The sequence below is a fragment of the Mustelus asterias genome, chromosome 3, assembly GCF_964213995.1.
Source record: "Mustelus asterias chromosome 3, sMusAst1.hap1.1, whole genome shotgun sequence".
NCBI classification, from domain to species: Eukaryota; Metazoa; Chordata; class Chondrichthyes; order Carcharhiniformes; family Triakidae; genus Mustelus; species Mustelus asterias.
Genome location: NC_135803.1, coordinates 21,175,507 through 21,194,649, shown reverse-complemented (window position 1 = coordinate 21,194,649; position 19,143 = coordinate 21,175,507). Strand labels below are relative to the sequence as shown.

General features: G+C 45.8%; 1 protein-coding gene across 7 annotated transcripts in view; it reads right to left on the bottom strand.

The window, feature by feature from the left end:
- LOC144487666 (transcription factor Dp-2-like) overlaps window positions 1-19,143 on the bottom strand; it is a 187,983-nt gene that overhangs the window by 37,837 nt on the left and 131,003 nt on the right. For all 7 annotated transcript variants that reach the window (XM_078205751.1, XM_078205766.1, XM_078205792.1 and 4 more), the window contains 2 exons: window positions 13,385-13,506; window positions 2,136-2,183 (listed from right to left, as the gene is read on the bottom strand). In XM_078205751.1, coding sequence (XP_078061877.1) covers window positions 2,136-2,183; window positions 13,385-13,506 — 170 coding nt within the window. The remainder of the gene's footprint in view (window positions 1-2,135; window positions 2,184-13,384; window positions 13,507-19,143) is intronic.

Sequence of the window (19,143 nt, the reverse complement as noted above, 5' to 3'; positions counted from 1 at the left end):
CACTTCTAATTTAATAATATTCTTTCTATAACAGGGTGACAAGAACTGTACACAGTATTCCAAGTGTGGCCTTACCAATGTCTTGTACAACTTCAACAAGGCATCCCAACTCCTGTATTCAATGTTCTGACCAATGAAACCAAGCATGCCGAATGCCTTCTTCACCACTCTGTCCACCTGTGACTCCACTTTCAAGGAGCTATGTACCCATAGATCTCTTTGTTCTATAACTCTCCCCAACGCCCTACCATTAACTGAGTAAGTCCTGCCCTGGTTCGATCAACCAAAATGCATCACCTCACATTTATCTAAATTAAACCCCATCTGCCATTTGTCAGCCCACTGGCCCAATTGATCAAGATTCTAGATAACCTTCTTCAGTGTCCACTATGCCACCACAGGCACCTCAGAAATCTTCACTGTGCTTCACAATGTTGGAGCATTAAAACTCGAATAAGAACACAAGAAATAGGAGCAGGAGTAGTCCATCTAGCCCCTCGAACCTGCCCCGCCATTCAATAAGATCATGGCTGATCTGATAGTGGTTTAGTTCCACTTACCCGCCCGCTCCCCATAACCCTTAATTTCCTTATTGATCAGAAATCTATCTACCTGTGACTTAAACATATTTAACGAGGTAGCCTCCACTGCTTCAATGGGCAGAGAATTCCAGAGATTCACTACCCTCTGAGAGAAGAAGTTCCTCCTCAACTCTGTCCTAAACTGACTCCCCCTTATTTTGAGGCTGTGTCCTCTCGTTCTTGTTTCCTTTCTAAGTGGAAAGAATCTCTCTGTCTCTACCCTGTCTAGCCCCTTCATTATCTTATATGTCTCTATAAGATCTCCCCTCAGCCTTCTAAACTCCAATAAGCAGGCTTGCAAACATAACAAGCTGGAAAACAACTGGCTTGCAACTACTGAAATACGAATAACAAAATCCACACGCATTGATTACAGAGGATGTGAGTTACAATTTTATATTTATGGAAGAAACTGAACTGAACTGGAAATTACTAACTTACAGAAATACAATGCGCAAAAGATGCACTGAAATAAAACTACCATCGGTTAGCGGTGCTGCCTGGAACAAGAATGGCTTACGACAAAAGAAAATAGCAAATCTGTTAAATACAGCTTTCCTTAAATCAGGTTATATCCCACACATAAATAAAAATAGAATCATAGAATCCTACAGTGCAGACGGAGGCCATTCAGCCCATCGAGTGTGCACCGACCACAATCCCACCCAGACCCTATCCCCATAACCCCATGCATTTACCCTAGCTAGATTCCCTTGACACTAAGGGGCAACTTAACATGACCAAATCCACCTAGCCCACACATCTATGGACTGTGGGAGGAAACCGGAGCACCCGGAGGAAACCTATGCAGACAATGGGAAAATGTGCAAACTCCGCACCGACAGTGACCCAAGCCAGGGATCGAACCCGAGTTCCTGGAGCTGTGAGGCAGCAGTGCTGACCACTGTGCTGCATTAGAAAGTGACTGCTCATCTTATAAACCTTTCATTTCTAGCTGCATTAATTAATGAATGACCATATCAGTAACACAAACAAACTTTCTTCCAATCTTATTTCAAAATAATTATACGAACACATATAGAGGAGCAGCTGTTAATATTAAATTTAATTGCTGACGTTATCACTTGTTATGGACATTTAAACTTTCACACGTGAAGGAAACACATACAAGCGTGCATACACATAATTAGAATCTCAGACGGAAGACAAATCATAGCAAATGCACTGCTTTCAAATAGCTTTACAGTCTAACTATGGACAAGCTTCCCATGTACACGTGGGAAGCTTATTTTTTTGCAGGAAAGCCTCCTGCAATGAAAGCCAGCAGAGTCTGCGCAAAGGAAAAGTGCAGATGCCCTATTCTCTGGAGACTTGTTCTACGACAGTTATTCTAGCATCCATGTGCAACAAGGTTACAGCCCTCTGAAAGGAGAGCTATTTTTAGTCATGGAAAATAAATCAAAACAGACAAGGCAGTCTCATGCCTGAAAAGACTGCGCTGCCCCGCAAAAAAAAAAGGTTTACATAATTTTTCAACTAAAATGGGAAAATGATCGCCAGGAGAGTTTATTGAAAAGGCTAAGAGGTACTTACTTGTCTGAAAAATCAGATTCAATATATTCATTGGTGCGTTTTCTGCTCCTGCAAAAAAAAAAGCCAATTCAAAATTTAAGGAAAAAGGGATAGCTTTTGTAATAGAATATATATATATATATATAAATAGCCTGTAAAACGCCACGGTACACTAAAAATAGAAGCTCTTTCAACTGGGTTTGTACCGTGCAGCAGGCAAGAATTTTTAGTTTCCATAAAGGTTTACTTACACACAAGAAATCCCAGAATTGCGTAACTAGCTATAGCATTTTATACTAAATTAATCCACTTTACATTTACTATTTTGGGGATATGTTGCTACAGACTAAATTCAGGAACAAAAAGGCATCACCCAAAAACGTCAAGGGAAGTATTAAAGCGTACTTAATTCATTGCATATTAATTCCTGTGACAGTTCTATTACAACGTTAACAACTCTCTTTACAATCATTTATGGTTTTAGGAAGCTACCAATGGGAATCAAGAGCAAAAATTAGCGCCACCAAAGAAGGACAGTCACTGATGACCGAATAAACTAGGTTTGTTTTCACTGGAAAGACGGAGGCTGAGGGGAGACCTGATCAAAGTCTACAAAATTATGAGAGGCATAGACAGGTTGAATACAGGTTGGGCGGCGCAGTGGCACAGCGGTTAGCACTGCTGCCTCACAGCTCCAGGGACCTGGGTTCGATTCCCGGCTTGGGTCACTGTCTGTGTGGAGTTTGCACGTTCTCCCCGTGGGTTTCCTCCAGGTGCTCTGCTTTCCTCCCACAGTCCAAAGATGTGCAGGTTAGGTTGATTGGCCCCTTAGTGTCCTGGGATGTGTAGGTTAGAGGGATTAGTGGGGTAAATGTGTGGGGTTGTGGGGATAGGGCCAGGGGTGGGATTGTTGTCGGTGCAGATGAAATGGGCCAAATGGCCTCCTCCTGCACTGTAGGGATTCTATAAAAAAATAGTCAGAGGATTTTTCCCAGGGTGCAAGTGTCAATTACAAGGGGGCACAAGTTCAAGGTGAGAGGAGGAAAGTTTAAGGGAGATGTGCGGGGGAAGTTTTTCATGCAGATGGTGGCAGGTCCCTGGAACGCGCTGCCAGAGGACATGGTAGAAGCAGGCACATTAGCAACATGTGCCTGGATGGGTACATGAATAGGAAGGGAATAGAGGGATACAGACTGAGTAAGCGCAGACGGTTTTTTTCAGTTTAGTTAGGGCATCATGATCGGGACAGGCTTGGAGGGCCGAAGGGCCTGTTCCTGTGCTGTACTTGTCTTTGTTCTTTGACTGTTTCTTTGGTCTTCCTCCTTAGTGCAGGAATGTCAAATTGTCGCCCAGAAGTGATTTTTTTTCGTTTTTAAAGTTTATTTATTAGTGTCACAAATAGGCTTACATTAACACCGCAATGAAGTTATTGTGAAACTCCCCTAGTCGCCACATTCCGGTGCCTGTTGGGGGTACACTGAGGGAGAATTTAGCATGGCCAATATATTTAACCAGCCCGTCTTTTGGATTGTGGGAGGAAACCCAGGCAGACACGGGGAGAACGTACAGACTCTGCACAGACAGTGACCCAAGCCAGGAATGGAACCCGGGTCCCTGGCGCTTTAAGGCAGCAGTGCTAACCACTGTGCCATTAAGGCAAGCAACCCAGTTCTATTTGCCCTTACTTTTCTTACTTGCCAGTTTTGGCTGTTTGAATTTCACAGGGATTGGTGGCAAACTCTCAAATCAAGACACTGAGATCTATTACTGTCTGCAGTTTACAAATTACGTAAATTAGTGGAAGCTAATTAACTTGCAGTTTTTTTCTTAAGTAAAATAAAATGTGGGCGTCACGGTGGCATAGTGGTTAGCGCTGCTGCCTCACAGCGCCAGGCCTTGGGTGTCTGTCTGTGCAGAGTTTACACATTCTCCCAGTGTCTGCGTGGGTTTCCTCCGGGTGCTCCGGTTTCCTCCCACAGTCCAAAGATGTGCGGGTTAGGTGGATTGGCCATGCTAAATTGACCCTAATGTCAGGGGGATTAGCAGGGTAAATATGTGGGGTTGCGGAAATAGGGTCTGGGTGGGATTGTGGTCGGTGCAGACTCGATGGGCCTCCTCCTGCAGTGTAGGGATTCTATGAAAAGCGAGAGAAGCTGAGTCATAGAAAGTTCAGTACAGGGTGCAGTCATTTGGTTTTTATTACCTCTTCAGAGGCTATTTCCAAAATTAAGCTACCATTCTATCCTGCTCTGACAGAGGTTCACCCAACCCGAAATGTTGGCTCTATTCTCTCTCCACAGATGCTGTCAGACCTGCTGAGATTTTCGAGCATTTTCTGTTTTTGTTTCAGATTCCAGCATCTGCAGTATTTTGCCTTAATTCCATCCATTTCCGTGTTGTTTTCCCACATATTCTCATATGTTAAATACCACAATTAATTAATATTGATGTTGAGAGATGAGGCATCTTAGGATTCCTTTCTTAAGATATCCTTTCTGCTGCCGAGAATTAGAGCCTTCATCCTAGTGTTTGCATGTTGGACAGGACCTTGGAAAATGCTACAGTACTCTTGCTGCCAAACCCACAACAGCTGTGGAATTTAGAACAATTCCAAAATTTATCCCACAGTGCAGGCGGGATGCTGGAATTGCAACCCAGGGCTGATGGGAATCCAGATGTGGCTACAGAGTATATTACACCACAAGTCATTCAGCCCAACACATCAACGCCAGTATTTACGCTCCATATAAACCTCCTCCAGTGAGGACATAAGAGCAAAGAACAGGGGCAGGCTACTCAGCCCTTCTAGCCCACTCTGTCATTCAATAAACACATGGCTATCTCCTACCTCAATTCCACCTACCTGCACTATCTCCATATTCATTGATTCCCTTAGTGTCCAAAACTCTATCAATCTCATTCTTGAATATAATCAACAATTAAGCATCCACGGACCTTAGAGTGGAGAATTCTAAAGAATCATAAGCCTCTGAACGAAGATATTTCTCTTCATCGCAGTCCCAAATGGTCGCTCCATTATTCTCCTTATGCCTCCAGGTTCTAGACTCTCTAATCCTGGGGAAACAGCCTCTCGGCACCAACCCTATCCACCATCAGACAATTTTCTATGTTTCACGGAGATTACCTCTTATCCTTCTACACTCGAGAGGATATTGACCCATACTGCTCAATCTTCCCATGGAGGACAATCTTCTCGCCTGCGGAAGGCTTGTGACGCAGTGGGTAGCATCCCTGCCAGAAGCTCTGGGTTCGAGTCCCACCTCAGGACTGGATGATCAAGGAAGGAAGCTTCATCGCTGCTTCTGGAAGGCAACCTCTGCTTCTGGAAGGCAAGCCTCTGCTCCTGTTCCACAGGAGCAGGCTGAGGGTAAGGCAGTGTGTTTGTGCATGTGATTTATTTATTTATTTTTCAGTTAAATTTGTGTAAAAAAATCAGAGGTTTTTTTTATCCAAAACAGTAGGCCCAGGAGAAGCCTGGGAAGGTTTTCTGGAGGGTATAAAAGCAGGCCACACTTTTGAGCGGGCAGCGTCGGGAGCGGGCAGGGAGTGAGTGGGAAGCAGAGTGAAAGCTGTAAGGGCTTTGGCTCACAGGGCTTCGGGGGAACGGGCGAGCAGGGGCGAGTTTCTTTTTTTCTTAAATTTCTAATTTACTTTTCTCTGGGTACCTTGGTAGAAAGGGTGAAATATGAGTGTTAAGCCTGTGTGTTGTTCGCAGTGCAGTATGTGGGAGGTCCTGGAGGCACCTGGCCTCCCGGACATCCACATCTGTGAGGGGTGTGTCGAGCTGCGGTTCCTGAGGGACTGTGTTAAGGAGCTGGAACTGCAGCTCGAGGATCTTAGGCTGTTAAGGGAGAATGAGGTGGTGATCGACAAGAGCTATCATCAGGTGGTCACACCAGGGCCACGGGTGGAGGCCAAGTGGGTGACAGCCAGGAAGGGTAAAGCTCGGGTGATTGAGAGCACCCCGGTGGGTGTGCCCCAACACAACAAGTACTCCTGCCTGAGTACTGTTGGGGGGGACAGCCCATCTGGGGGAAGCAGCAGTGGCCGTGTCTCCGGGGTGGAGTCCGGCCCTGTAACTCAGAGGGCTAAAGAAAAGAGGAGGAAGGCGGTATTATTTGAGGACTCGACAGTCAGGGGGACGGACAGGCGATTTTGCAGAGGCAGGCGGGAGTCTCGCATGGTGGTCTGCCTCCCTGGGGCTGGGATCCAGGATGTCGCTGGGCGAGTCCCAGAAATCATGAGGTGGGAGGGAGAGGAGCCGGAGGTAGCGGTACATATTGGTACCGCTGATGTGGGGAGGAAGGGGGAAGGGGTCATGAAAAGAGAGTATAGGGAATTAGGGAGACAGCTGAGAAGGAGGAAAGCAAAGGTAGTAATCTCAGGATTGCTGCCTGTGCCACGGGAAGGTGAGGGCAGGAATGGAGTGAGGTGGAGGATGAATGTGTGGCTGAGGGACTGGTGCAGGGGGCAGGGATTCAGGTTCCTGGACCATTGGGACCTCTTCAGGGGCAGGTGCGACCTGTACACAAAAAACGGGTGGCACTTGAATCCCAGGGGGACCAATATCCTGGCAGGAAGGTTGGCTAAGGCTACTGGGGAGAGTTTAAACTAGATAGGTTGGGGGGAGGGGATCAAAATGAGGTGACTGAGAGTGAGGAAGGTAGCTCGCAAACAGAGATGGGTTATAGATGGTGCAAGAGGGCAGATGGACAGGGAATAGAGAAGGGGAGAGCTCAGACCAAAGGATTGAGATGTGTTTACTTTAATGCCAGGAATATAGTGAATAAAGGGGATGAGCTCAGAGCGTGGATCGATGCCTGGAAGTGTGATGTGGTGGCCATTACGGAGACTTGGATGTCTCAGGGACAGGACTGGATACTCCAGGTGCCGGGATTCAGATGTTTCAGGAAGGACAGGGAGGGAGGTAAGAGAGGGGGTGGAGTGGCACTGCTGATCAGAGATAGTGTCACAGCTTTAGAGAAGGTGTATGCTGTGGAGGGATTGTCCACCGAGACTCTGTGGGTGGAAGTTCAGAGTGCGAAGGGGCCGGTCACTTTGCTGGGAGTTTTCTATAGGCCGCCCAATAGTAACAGGGAGGTGGAGGAGCAGATAGGGAAACAGATCCTGGAGAGTTGCAATAATAGCAGAGTTGTTGTGATGGGAGACTTTAATTTCCCAAACATAGATTGGAATATCCCTAGGATAAGGGGATTGGATGGGGAAGAGTTCGTTAGGTGTGTTCAGGAGGGTTTCCTGACACAGCATGTGGACAAGCCTACAAGAGGAGAGGCTGTACTTGATCTGATACTGACCAATGAACCTGGACAGGTGTCAGATCTCTCAGTGGGAGAGCATCTTGGGGATAGCGATCATAACTCTATCTCCTTTATGCTTGCATTGGAAAAAGAGAGGATCAGGCAAGCTAGGAAAGTGTTTATATGGAGTAAGGGGAAATATGAAGATATTAGACAGCAAATTAGAGGAGTAAATTGGAAGGAGGTATTCTCGGGGAAATGTACTGAAGAGAGGTGGCAGTTTTTCAAGGAATGTCTGTCTAGAGTTCCGAGCAGACAGGGAGGTGTTGGTCGGTTAAAGGAACCGTGGTGCACGGAAGCTGTGTGGGACCTAGTCGAGAAGAAAAGGAAAGTGTACAAAAGGCTCAGAGAGCTTGGCGAAGATAGGGATTTAGAAGAGTATACGGCTTGTAGGAAGGGACTAAAGAAGGAAATTAGGAGAGCCAGAAGGGGTCATGAGAAGGCCCTGGCAGGTAGGATTAAGGAGAACCCTAAGGCGTTCTATAAATATGTGAAGAGTAAAAGGATGAGACGTGAAGGAATAGGGCCTATAAAAGGTGAAGGCGGGAAAGTCTGTACGGAACCAGTAGTAATGGCAGAGGTGCTCAATTAGTATTTTGCCTCGGTTTTCACAGAGGAGAAAGACCTGGGTGGATGTACTGCGGGCGTATGTGTATGTGGACTTTAAGAAAGAGGTTGTGCTGGAATCTTTGAATGGCATCAAGATAGATAAGTCGCCGGGTCCGGATGGGATGTACCCCAGGTTACTGTGGGAGGCGAGGGAAAAGATTGCAGAGCCTCTGGCAATGATCTTTGCGTCGTCGATGGAGATGGGAGAGGTGCCGGAGGATTGGAGGATTGCGGATGTGGTTCCTATTTTCAAGAAGGGGAATAGGGATAGCCCAGGTAATTACCGACCAGTGAGTTTAACCTCAGTGGTTGGTAAACTGATGGAGAAGATCCTGAGGGACAGGATATATGAGCATTTAGAGAGGTTTAGTATGCTCAAGAATACTCAGCATGGCTTTGTCAAGGGCAGATCGTGCCTTACGAGCCTGGTGGAGTTCTTCGAAAATGTGACTAAACACATTGACAAAGGGAAGGCGGTAGATGTGGTTTATATGGATTTTAGCAAGGCGTTCGATAAGGTCCCCCATGCAAGGCTTCTGGAAAAAGTGAGAGGGCATGGGATCCAAGGGGCTGCTGCCCGGTGGATCCAGAACTGGCTTGCCCAAAGGAGGCAGAGAGTGGGTATAGATCGGTCTTTTTCTAAATGGAGGTCGGTCACCAGTGGTGTGCCCCAGGGATCTGTTCTGGGATCCTTGCTGTTTGTCATTTTCATAAATGACCTGGATGAGGAAGTGGAGGGATGGGTTGGCAAGTTTGCCAACGACATGAAGGTTGGTGGGGTTGTGGATAGTCTGGAGGGATGTCAGAAGTTACAGAGGGACATAGATAGGATGCAAGACTGGGCGGAGAAGTGGCAGATGGACTTCAACCCAGATAAATGCATACTGGTCCATTTTGGCAGGTCGAATGGGATGAAGGAGTACAATATAAAGGGAAAAACTCTTAGTACTGTAGAGGATCAGAAGGACCTTGGGGTCCGGGTCCATAGGACTCTGAAATCGGCCCCGCAGGTGGAGGAGGTGGTTAAGAAGGCGTGTGGTGTGCTGGCCTTTATCAATCGAGGGATTGAGTTTAGGAGCCCGGGGATAATGATGCAGCTATATAAGACCCTCGTCAGACCCCACTTGGAGTACTGTGCTCAGTTCTGGTCGCCTCATTATAGGAAGGATGTGGAAAAGATTGAAAGGGTGCAGAGGAGATTTACAAGGATGTTGCCTGGATTGAGTGGCATGCCTTATGAGGATAGGCTGAGGGAGCTCAGTCTTTTCTTCTTGGTGAGACGAAGGATGAGAGGAGACCTAATAGAGGTGTATAAGATGTTGAGAGGCATAGATCGGGTGGACTCTCAGAGGCTTTTTCCCAGGGTGAAATGACTGCTACGAGAGGACACAGGTTTAAGGTGCTGGGGGGTAGGTACAGGGGAGATGTTAGGGGTAAGTTTTTCACACAGAGGGTGGTGGGCGAGTGGAATCGGCTGCCGTCAGTGGTGGTGGAGGCAAACTCAATAGGGTCTTTTAAGAAACTCCTGGATGTGTACATGTAGCTTAATGGGATGGAGGGTTATAGGTAGGTCTAGAAGGTAGGGATGTGTTCGGCACAACTTGTGGGCCAAAGGGCCTGTTTGTGCTGTAGTTTTTCTATGTTTCTAAAAATGAAACCTGTAGCCTCCTGTTCTCCAGCATTGAAAATACTTAAAACCAATAAAGCTCTATGACTCTAATACTGGTTAGGGCTAGAATTTTCTGGTCTCATACTGCCCGCTATCGTCGCCAGCGAGAACAGAGAATTTGGCACTCAGCCAGATCTTCATTCACTGCAGCTGGACCGGAGAATCCCAGCCGCCTGCTTCTGTACTGTCGGATTCTATGAAACTGTGGCACCCACACCAACTGAAATCTACAAATTAGGAATTGGAATCTAGAACCTTCTTGGTACATACCATGCCCGAAAGTGCATTTGCTTATATCAAACTATTGAGCACAGCTGTGAATTTAGTGCTGGCCATTAAGCGCTTGGATTACAATGAACACTGCAATCCATGGTTTGAAAAAAAAAGCAAAATGCAGAAGGGGCAAAGCAAAAAGCAGAAACCTGAAATATACAACGTCAATGCAGGAGCTATTTCAATTCCACAGATACAATGGCATTCAAAGAGATCTCTCAATAGTTATAAGATTAAGGATGCACTTAATATTAGCTTCACAGAAACAAGGTCAGGTAGCTGTAAAAAGTCGCATCATACTTTTATGACGAAACATCAAAACTAGAAGCCATTTAGCCCTTCGAGCCTGCTCCGCCAAGAAGAGCAAGGGTGTTCTCCCCAGTGTCCTGGGCAACATTTATTCCTCAAAGAACACCACAAAAAAAAAATCTGCTTGTTATCCCATTGCTTTTGCGGGAGCTCGGTGTGCTTTATGTCATTGTTATTGATGTGTGGACAAGTGGCTGTATTTGGCAATAGTGGAGGAGCCCGTGGTACAGGAGGAAATTCCTTTTTGTAATCATGGTTGCACTGGTTCAAAGGCAAAATACTGGCTGCTTTTGCAAAACCATGAACGCCTGATAAGCGTGCCTCACGTTGAAAGATCTGTTTCTTTATTGGGTCAGGAGCCACAAACACGAGAGCGGTGTGAAACCAGCTATACTCATTGGAGGCAGAGAACTGACACGGGATGATTTAGGGCTTCAACCCTGTCACTGCTAACATCAACAAAGAGTCTAGTAAACATTTCACTGGGTAAGTTGCATTTGCTTTCCAGTGGACACTTTGCTGGGAGAGGTGATCAGGGACTGGGGGGAGGGGCGGGGGGTGGAATCTTGTGATAAGCACCCCAGACCTGCCTCCTTACTGTTTTTTCCTAACTGGTACACTTTCTCTCTCGCTTGCATCGAGAAACAAAGAAGAATTGTGAACATCACTATCACACTTCCATTTCTGCACTAGCTGGAAATCCAGGTTCCTGATAACAGCAATGGTGCCCTTGACTATATCCTGGGCTTTGTGCCCCCAAGATGAGGCATCTTGGGATTCCTTTCTTAAGATATCCTTTCTGCTGCCGAGAATTAGAGCCTTCATCCTACAGTGTTTGCATGTGGGACAGGACCTTGGAAAATGCTACAGTACTCTTGCTGCCAAACCCACAACAGCTGTGGAATTTAGAACAATTCCAAAATTTATCCCAAAGTGCAGGCGGGATGCTGGAACTGCAACCCAGGGCTGATGGGAATCCAGATGTGGCTACAGAGTATATTACAACACAAGTCATTCAGCCGAACACATCAATGCCGGTATTTATGCTCCATATAAACCTCTTCCAGTGAGGACATAAGAGCAAGGAACAGGGGCAGGCTACTCAGCCCTTCTAGCCCACTCTGTCATTCAATAAACACATGGCTATCTCCTACCTCAATTCCACCTACCTGCACTATCTCCATATTCATTGATTCCCTTAGTGTCCAAAACTCTATCAATCTCATTCTTGAATATAATCAACAATTAAGCATCCACAGCCCTTAGTGTGGAGAATTCTAAAGAATCATAAGCCTCTGAATGAAGACATTTCTCTTCATCTTAGTCCTAAATGGTCGCTCCATTATCCTTATGCCCCCAGGTTCTAGACTCTCTAATCCTGGGGAAACAGCCTCTCAGCACCAACCCTGTCCACCCTCAGACAATTTTCCATGTTTCACTGAGATTACCTCTCATCCTTCTAAACTCCAGAAAATATTGACCCCTACTGCTCAATCTTCCCATGGAGGACATTCCTCTCGCCTGCGCAAGGCTTGTGACGCAGTGGGTAGCATCCCTGCCTCTGAGCCAGAAGCTCAGAGTTCGAGTTCCACCTGAGGACTTGATGGCCAAGGAAGGTGTGTTCTTAAACGCGGCCAAGCAGGTTGAGTATCAACCTGCAAAATCCTTCCAACACATCAATGGCAGAGGGCAAGCGGGAGAGACACCTGGTCAGCCATGCTTGGCGTGGGCCAGCATACCTCCAACTATAAGTCTCCGGCAACAGACTAGTAACCTGTTCGAGGAAAAGTCAGCAATGGAAACAGATGAAAGTCTGCCTTGGTGCAGGAAGAGGAAACAATAATCTCACAACTCACTCATCTCACTGTCACAACATATTGTTTCATTTCCGATTAGTATATATCTTTTTAAAGTGAGTCAGTTGTTGAGGATATGATTTTGATACTCTTATCCACACAGCATACTTTAATGGTCTGCCTCATTTGTTGGTAAAACATTACAGCAAAATGTGAGTGTGTGTTTTGATCATTATGACTGTTTTATTTCCTTGAATACTGAAAGGTGCGAGGTAAAAGCAAATTATTGCGGATGCTGGAATCTGAAATGAAAACAGAAAATGCTGGAAAATCTCAGCAGGTCTGACAGCATCTGTGGAGAGAGAATAGAGCCAATGTTTCGAGTCTGGATGATCCTTCGTCAGGGCAACGAGAATGGTTAAGAGCTGCAGTCAAGCATGCTGGGAATTTTGGTCAACTTGAGTTAAACTTGAAGCAGGTAGTGACCTGTCCTGTGAGACGTGAACTGACGCTTTATGTTGACCAGATAAGGATGGTTGTTTGGAGAGGTAACGTCAAACATGTTGCGATGTGTAAATTATTTATACCTGCATACGCAAGTTTTTTTTCTTCTAAAAATAGCCAAATGGCTGAAACTGTCACTGCAGCAACTCAAGTGGCAGGTCAGTAATTTCTACTGGATAACATTGCCCTGGAGCATTCGTCGTTAGTAGACAAGATAGCTGGATGGGGTGGTAGCAGACTGGCGAGAAACAGCTCTGTTTATAAAGTACACCTTGCCAATTTTGCAAAACCACCAAGGGCCTCACTTAGGTTTAATAAAATTGGCATCCGCTGTCATAATAATTAAATAATTTTTCGAAGGATTTCAACCTTGAGTTAATGCCAGTGTGTTTGCAGAAGGTAAATAAATAAAGGCCAGGCATTTCCCTCCATCCAATGACTGCCCCCCTGACCTGCGGCACGCTTGCCCCCTGACCTCTGACCTGTGGTCAGCTACCCTCATGTCCACCACTCCTCGAGTAACAGCATCCGGTTTAATACCAGGGTATTTTAGCCAAGCAAATCAGAGATCACTTTGCCATCTTAAATGAAATAATAGATCTTTCACATCCAACAATTAAATCCACATCATTGGCCAAAATTCAACTTCTGATTGTAAACTTGCTTGTTTCTAAGAGTTTTGTTTGGCTGCACATTAAATTTTAGACAGATGTTCTTTCAATTTTGCTCCTTAAGTTTCAAAGTAGTTCCAAAGAAAAAGCTGCAGCTTACCCTGCGACCCAGGAGGATGGATCTGTTACGTGACTCTGAGTTACCATAGCTGACGTGGGCGTGTATGGACTTCCAATCAGGACACTCCCAGAGTTGCTAAGTCGCTGTGGTGTGCTAATGATCTGTTAACACCAAGCAGAAAGGAGAAAGTGTTTATGTACCTGTTATTCCGGTACGAAGTGAGGATTTTACCAAAATAATAGTAAACTAATCCATAAACAGTACGTCTTAAATAATTTACTGTGCTGAATGAACAAGGGTACATCATCACTTTTATTTCAAAAAAAATTATTTGCTAATTTTCCAGTCCTAAGACCATAAAATGCTGATGGGACGAATGCTGAGGCTGTACGTTTTTTATATATAGAATATTTTCATTTAGCTTCATTAAATAAATTCCGAACACAGAAATAGGCCATTCAGCCAATTAACTGGATCATGGCAGATGCATGTTCCTTGCCTCACAGAAACCTACCAATCTCAATCTAGAAAATTCCAATTGGTCCCCAACATTCACAGCCCTTTGGGGAAATCGGTTTCAGATCTATACTACCCTTCCTGATTTCACCCCTAAATATCTCGGATCTAATTTTAAGGTTGTGGCCCTTTGTTGTGGATTACCCTGTGAGGGGAAACGACCTTTCTCTGAATCTGCCCCATCAAATTTGGGGTGGCACTGTGGCACAGTGGTTAGCACTGCTGTCTCACAGCGTCAGGGACCCGGGATCGATTCCTGGCTTGGGCGACTGTCTGTGCGGGGTCTGCACGTTCTCCCCGTGTCCGCGTGGGTTTCCTCCGGGCGCTCCGGTTTCATCCCACAGTCTGAAAAACGTGCCGGTTAGGTGCATTGGCCATGCTAAATTCTCCCTCAGTGTACGCGACCAGGCACCAGATTGTGGCAACAGGGGGATTTTCACAGTAACTTCATTGCAGTGTTAATGTAAGTCTACTTGTGACACTAACTTAAATTAAACTCATGTTAAACACCTTGGAGCGGGATTTTCCTCCAATTCCACAGCATGGTTGGCAGCGGCCATGGTCCTGCCACTGTCAACGGGGGTTTCCCATTGAACGCACCCCTCAGCGGGGTACGCCGTTGGTGGGACCGTAAGATCGCGCCGACATGAAAACTCAACACGGTTTCGGCACTTGATTAGATCGCTCCTCTATATCTTACACCCTGAGAATACGAGCTACAGATATGCGCCCTTTTCTCACCCTTTAAGCTCTGGTGGCCTTATTCTCTTGTTTTCCTAAATATATTTTAACCTCATTTTGTAGTTAACAAAACCATTCCCACCACCCAGTATAATATAGTTAAACTGCTCTTACAGTGGGGCCATTTTAACACTGGTAAACTAGGATTCCTCAGCAACCTCTTGATGTTCATGCTGATAAATATGGTTCAGTGATTTGGAGGGCACAATCAAAGGTCCATAAAAAAAAACTGGGGCTATGAGTTTGCCACTGGGATAATAGAGCAACAAATTTAGCAACACAGACATCGGGGTCTGGGCTCACAAATGCTAGTCTGTGGAAACCGTGCCATTGTGCAGTTTTGGCCATAAATTATGGAGATGGCTAACGTGAGAACTTAAAAGCTGCACATTACAGTATCCTTCTCTGTTGGGGGTTAATGTATGTTTTTGGGTTTAAGGATAAATAATTTCACACTGTCCCTGACGAGTACTATACCTCCTCCCAAGAGTACTCAGTATTAACACATTACACCCATCAGTGCAGTTTTGTTCCCAGGGTTGATATTCTGCAATGCGATAAGCCAAACAACGCCCAGCAAACTAGAATGGTACATGTGGAGTGCATTTAAGTGCTACTAAATGGTGCCTTAGAGTGGTAGGAAATGGGCTTGTGCAACGAGTTCCTGTACTTAACAGTACTCACAGCTTCTGTGCCAAGCTCTTAGCAGGAGAGCAGAAAGGGAACATTAGAGAACATTACTGCAGTCTATTCCATTGCCTGAATTACAATGTTGCACTGGGACATCCAGGGGAAGAAACAGAATCATTAACACATGCCGGGGGTCTCAGATTTGGAAATAACTTTTACGCTCAGCGTGCATTCTTTACAAGTACAGCATTGATATTGAGGTGTGTGTGTGTGTGCCAGTAGATGTGTGTGTGCCAGTATATGTGCATGTGTGTGTGTGCCAGTATGTGTGTGTGTCAGTATGTGTGCCAGTATGTGTGTGTGTCAGTATGTGTGTGTGTGTGCCAGTATGTGTGTGTGTCAGTATGTGTGTGTCAGTATGTGTGCCAGTATGTGTGCGTGCGTGTGTGTGTGCGCGCGTGTGCCAGTATACGTGTGTGTGCGTGTGTGCCAGCAGATGTGTGTGTGTGCCAGTATGTGTGTGTGCCAGTATGTGTGTGCCAGTATGTGTGTGCCAGTATGTGTGTGCCAGTATGTGTGCCAGTGTGTGTGTGTGCCAGTGTGTGTGCCAGTATGTGTGTGTGTGCCAGTATGTGTGTGTGTCAGTGTGTGTGTGTGCCAGTATGTGTGTGCGCCAGTATGTGTGTGTGTGTGTATGTGCCAGTATGTGTGTGTGCCAGTATGTGTGTGTGCCAGTATGTGTGCGTGTGTGCGCGTGTGCCAGTATACGTGTGTGTGTGTGTGCCAGTAGATGTGTGTGGGGAGGTGGGGAAGCAGGGGGGGGGGGGGGGGGGGGGGGGGGTGACTGCGGAGAAGTAACTGCTGCGTAGAAAAACAATACTGGATCCGTGTTGTTTGTGAGCACAACAACTGCATACTCAGAGACCATCGCCTAGTGACAGCAAAAAGCTACTGCATTAACTTCCTCCCAAATCACTGCAAGGATGGATGGATTCCTGCTGGCTGCAACGCACTGTTTCAATATTCAATCAGGACCTGAATCAAACTGATGCAGGAAGCTGAATTATTCAACGGCTAACAAAACAAATCTGGTTTGCGGCTCAAGTCTTCGAAGGAAAGGGAGGTCAAAAAATAAAATCCACATCTGAGGCTCTTGCATTAAGGTGCGTGGCCCCTGCAGGGTGACGGTGTAAAGACTTGCGCTCAGCTGCGCTTGCAGAGAGATGCCTCTGCTGCAGGGGTTACGCAATCCTCTCATTACTGTGAGCAATGAATCCTATCAGGCAAGTGATCAGGCCACTGTCCTTCAGCGGGAAGCATGCTGGAAACAGGCGATCGGGACCAATAATTAAAACAAAAACCCCCACAAGCACATTTCAAATTAAAACAGCCGCACGGTTTTCAAACTATTTAAAAACGCACCCTCCTGTTATGCGGAATTACTTTTCAGTCGAGTCAACAAACAAATCTGCATTTAAAGCTGTATTCTCTCAATTGATTTTATATTTCAGGGGAATCGATCAAAATAAACTCCTGAGGAAAAGAAAATGAGTGAAGAAACATAATCATGTTTAATTCATGCTTTGGAGGGAGTACAGAAAAGGTTTACCAGGATGTTGCCTGGTACGGAGGGTATTAGCTATGAGGAGAGATTGAATAAACTGGGATTGTTCTCCCTGGAAAGACAGAGGCTGAGGAGCGACCTGATAGAAGTTTATAAAATTATGAGGGGTATAGATAGGGTGAACAGTCGGAAGCTTTTTCCCAGGGCAGAAGTTACAAGGGAGCACAAGTTCAAGGTAAGGGGAGAGAGATTCAGTAGAGATGTGTGGGGGAAGTTTTTTTTTTACACAGAGGGTGGTGAGGGCCTGGAATGCACTGCCAAGTGAGGTGGTTGAGGCAGACACATTAGCCACATTTAAGACTTATCTGGATAGACACATGAATGGACGGAGAATAGAGGGATAGACGCTTGGTCTAGATAAGACAACATGATTGGTGCAGGCTTGGAGGGCCGAAGGGCCCGTTCCTCTGCCGTACTGCTCTTTATTCAGGGGAGTGATCGATTGACAGCTTGAGAGAAAGTCCAATTTAGCTGGTGGGCAGAAAACGATAAGAAGCATCTGGACCGCAGAGTAGGGGGAGGCGATGGCCTAGTGGTATTATCACTAGACTATTAATCCAGAAACTCAGCTAACGTTCTGGGGAAGGGTTCGAATCCTGCCACGGCAGATGGTGGAATTTGAATTCAATAAAAAATATCTGGAATTAAGAATCTACTGATGACCATGAAACCATTGTCGTTTGTCAGAAAAACCCATCTGGTTCACTAATGTCCTTTAGGGAAGGAAATCTGCCGTCCTTTACCTGGTCTGGCCCACATGTAACTCCAAAGCCACAGCAATATGGTTGACTCTCAACTGCCCTCCGACAACTAGGGATGGGCAATAAATGCTGGCCAGCCAGCGACGCCCATGTCCCACAAATGAATTTTAAAAATGTAGCGCCCTGTTCCACAGCAGGCGTTCTGGTTTAGTGCTGCGTTTGCCCCATCTCTCTACCTACTAGAGAGTCAATTATAGATCACCCACAATCCTCTGGGCTAGAGAATGCAAACGATTAAATCTCACAGGATCAGGGTTGAAGTAGCTAGATGGATTCAGAACTGGCTTGGCCATAGAAGATAGAGGATAGCGGTGGAAGGGTGGTTTTCCGAATGGAGGTCTGTAACTAGTGGTGTTCTGCAGGCATCAGTGCTGGGACCTCTGCTGTTGGTAATATATATATATATATATATATTAAATGACTTGGAAGAAAACGTAGCTGGTCTGATTAGCAAGTTTGCAGATGATACTAAGATTGGCGGAGTTGCGGATAGTGATGAAGATTGTCAGAGAATACAGCAGGATATTGATAGGCTGGAAAATTGGGCAGAGAAATGGCAGATGGAATTTAATCCGGACAAATGAGAGGCGATGAATTTTGGTAGATCCAATTCAGGTGGGAGCTATAAAATAACTGGCAGAACCATTAGGAGCATAGACACACAGAGAGATCTGGGAGTACAGGTCCACAGATCCTTAAAAGTGGCAGCACAGGTGGAAAAGGTGATGCAGAAAGCATTTGGCATGCTTGCCTTCATCGGATGGGGCATCGAGTATAAAAGTTTGCAAATTATGTTAGAGTTGTATCAAACATTGGTTAGGCCACATTTGGAATACTGTGTCCAATTCTGGTCACCACATTATCAGAAGGACATGGAGGCTTTGGAGGGAGTACAAAAAAGGTTTACCAGGATGTTGCCTGGTATGGAGGGTATTTGCTATGAGGAGAGATTGAATAAACTGGGATTGTTCTCCCTGGAAAGATGGAGGCTGAGGGGCAACCTGATAGAAATATGAGAGGTATAGATAGGGTGAACAGTTGGAAGCTTTTTCCCAGGGCAGAAATGACAATTACAAGGAGGCACAAGTTCAAGGTAAGTGGGGAAAGGTTCAGTAGAGATGGGCGGGGGAAATTTTTTTTTTTTTTACACAGAGGGTGGTGGGGGCCTGGAATGCACTGCCAAGTGAGGTGGTTGAGGCAGTTATGTTAGCCGTATTTAATACTTACCTTGATAGGCATATGAACAAACGGGGAACAGAGGGATATAAGCGGTTGATCTAGATAGAACAACGTGATCAGCGCAGGCTTGGTGGGCTGAAGGGCCTGTTCCTGTGCTGTACTGATCTTTGTTGATTCTTAACCCTTTGAGTGAAGATATTTCCTCTCACCTCAGTCCTAAATGATCAGCCCCTTGTCCTGAGACTGTGCCCCCGTGTTTTAGATTCCTGACCAATGGAAACAATCTCTCACCATCCACCTTATCAAGCTCCTTCAGAGTTTTGAAGACTTCACTGAGACAAACTCTC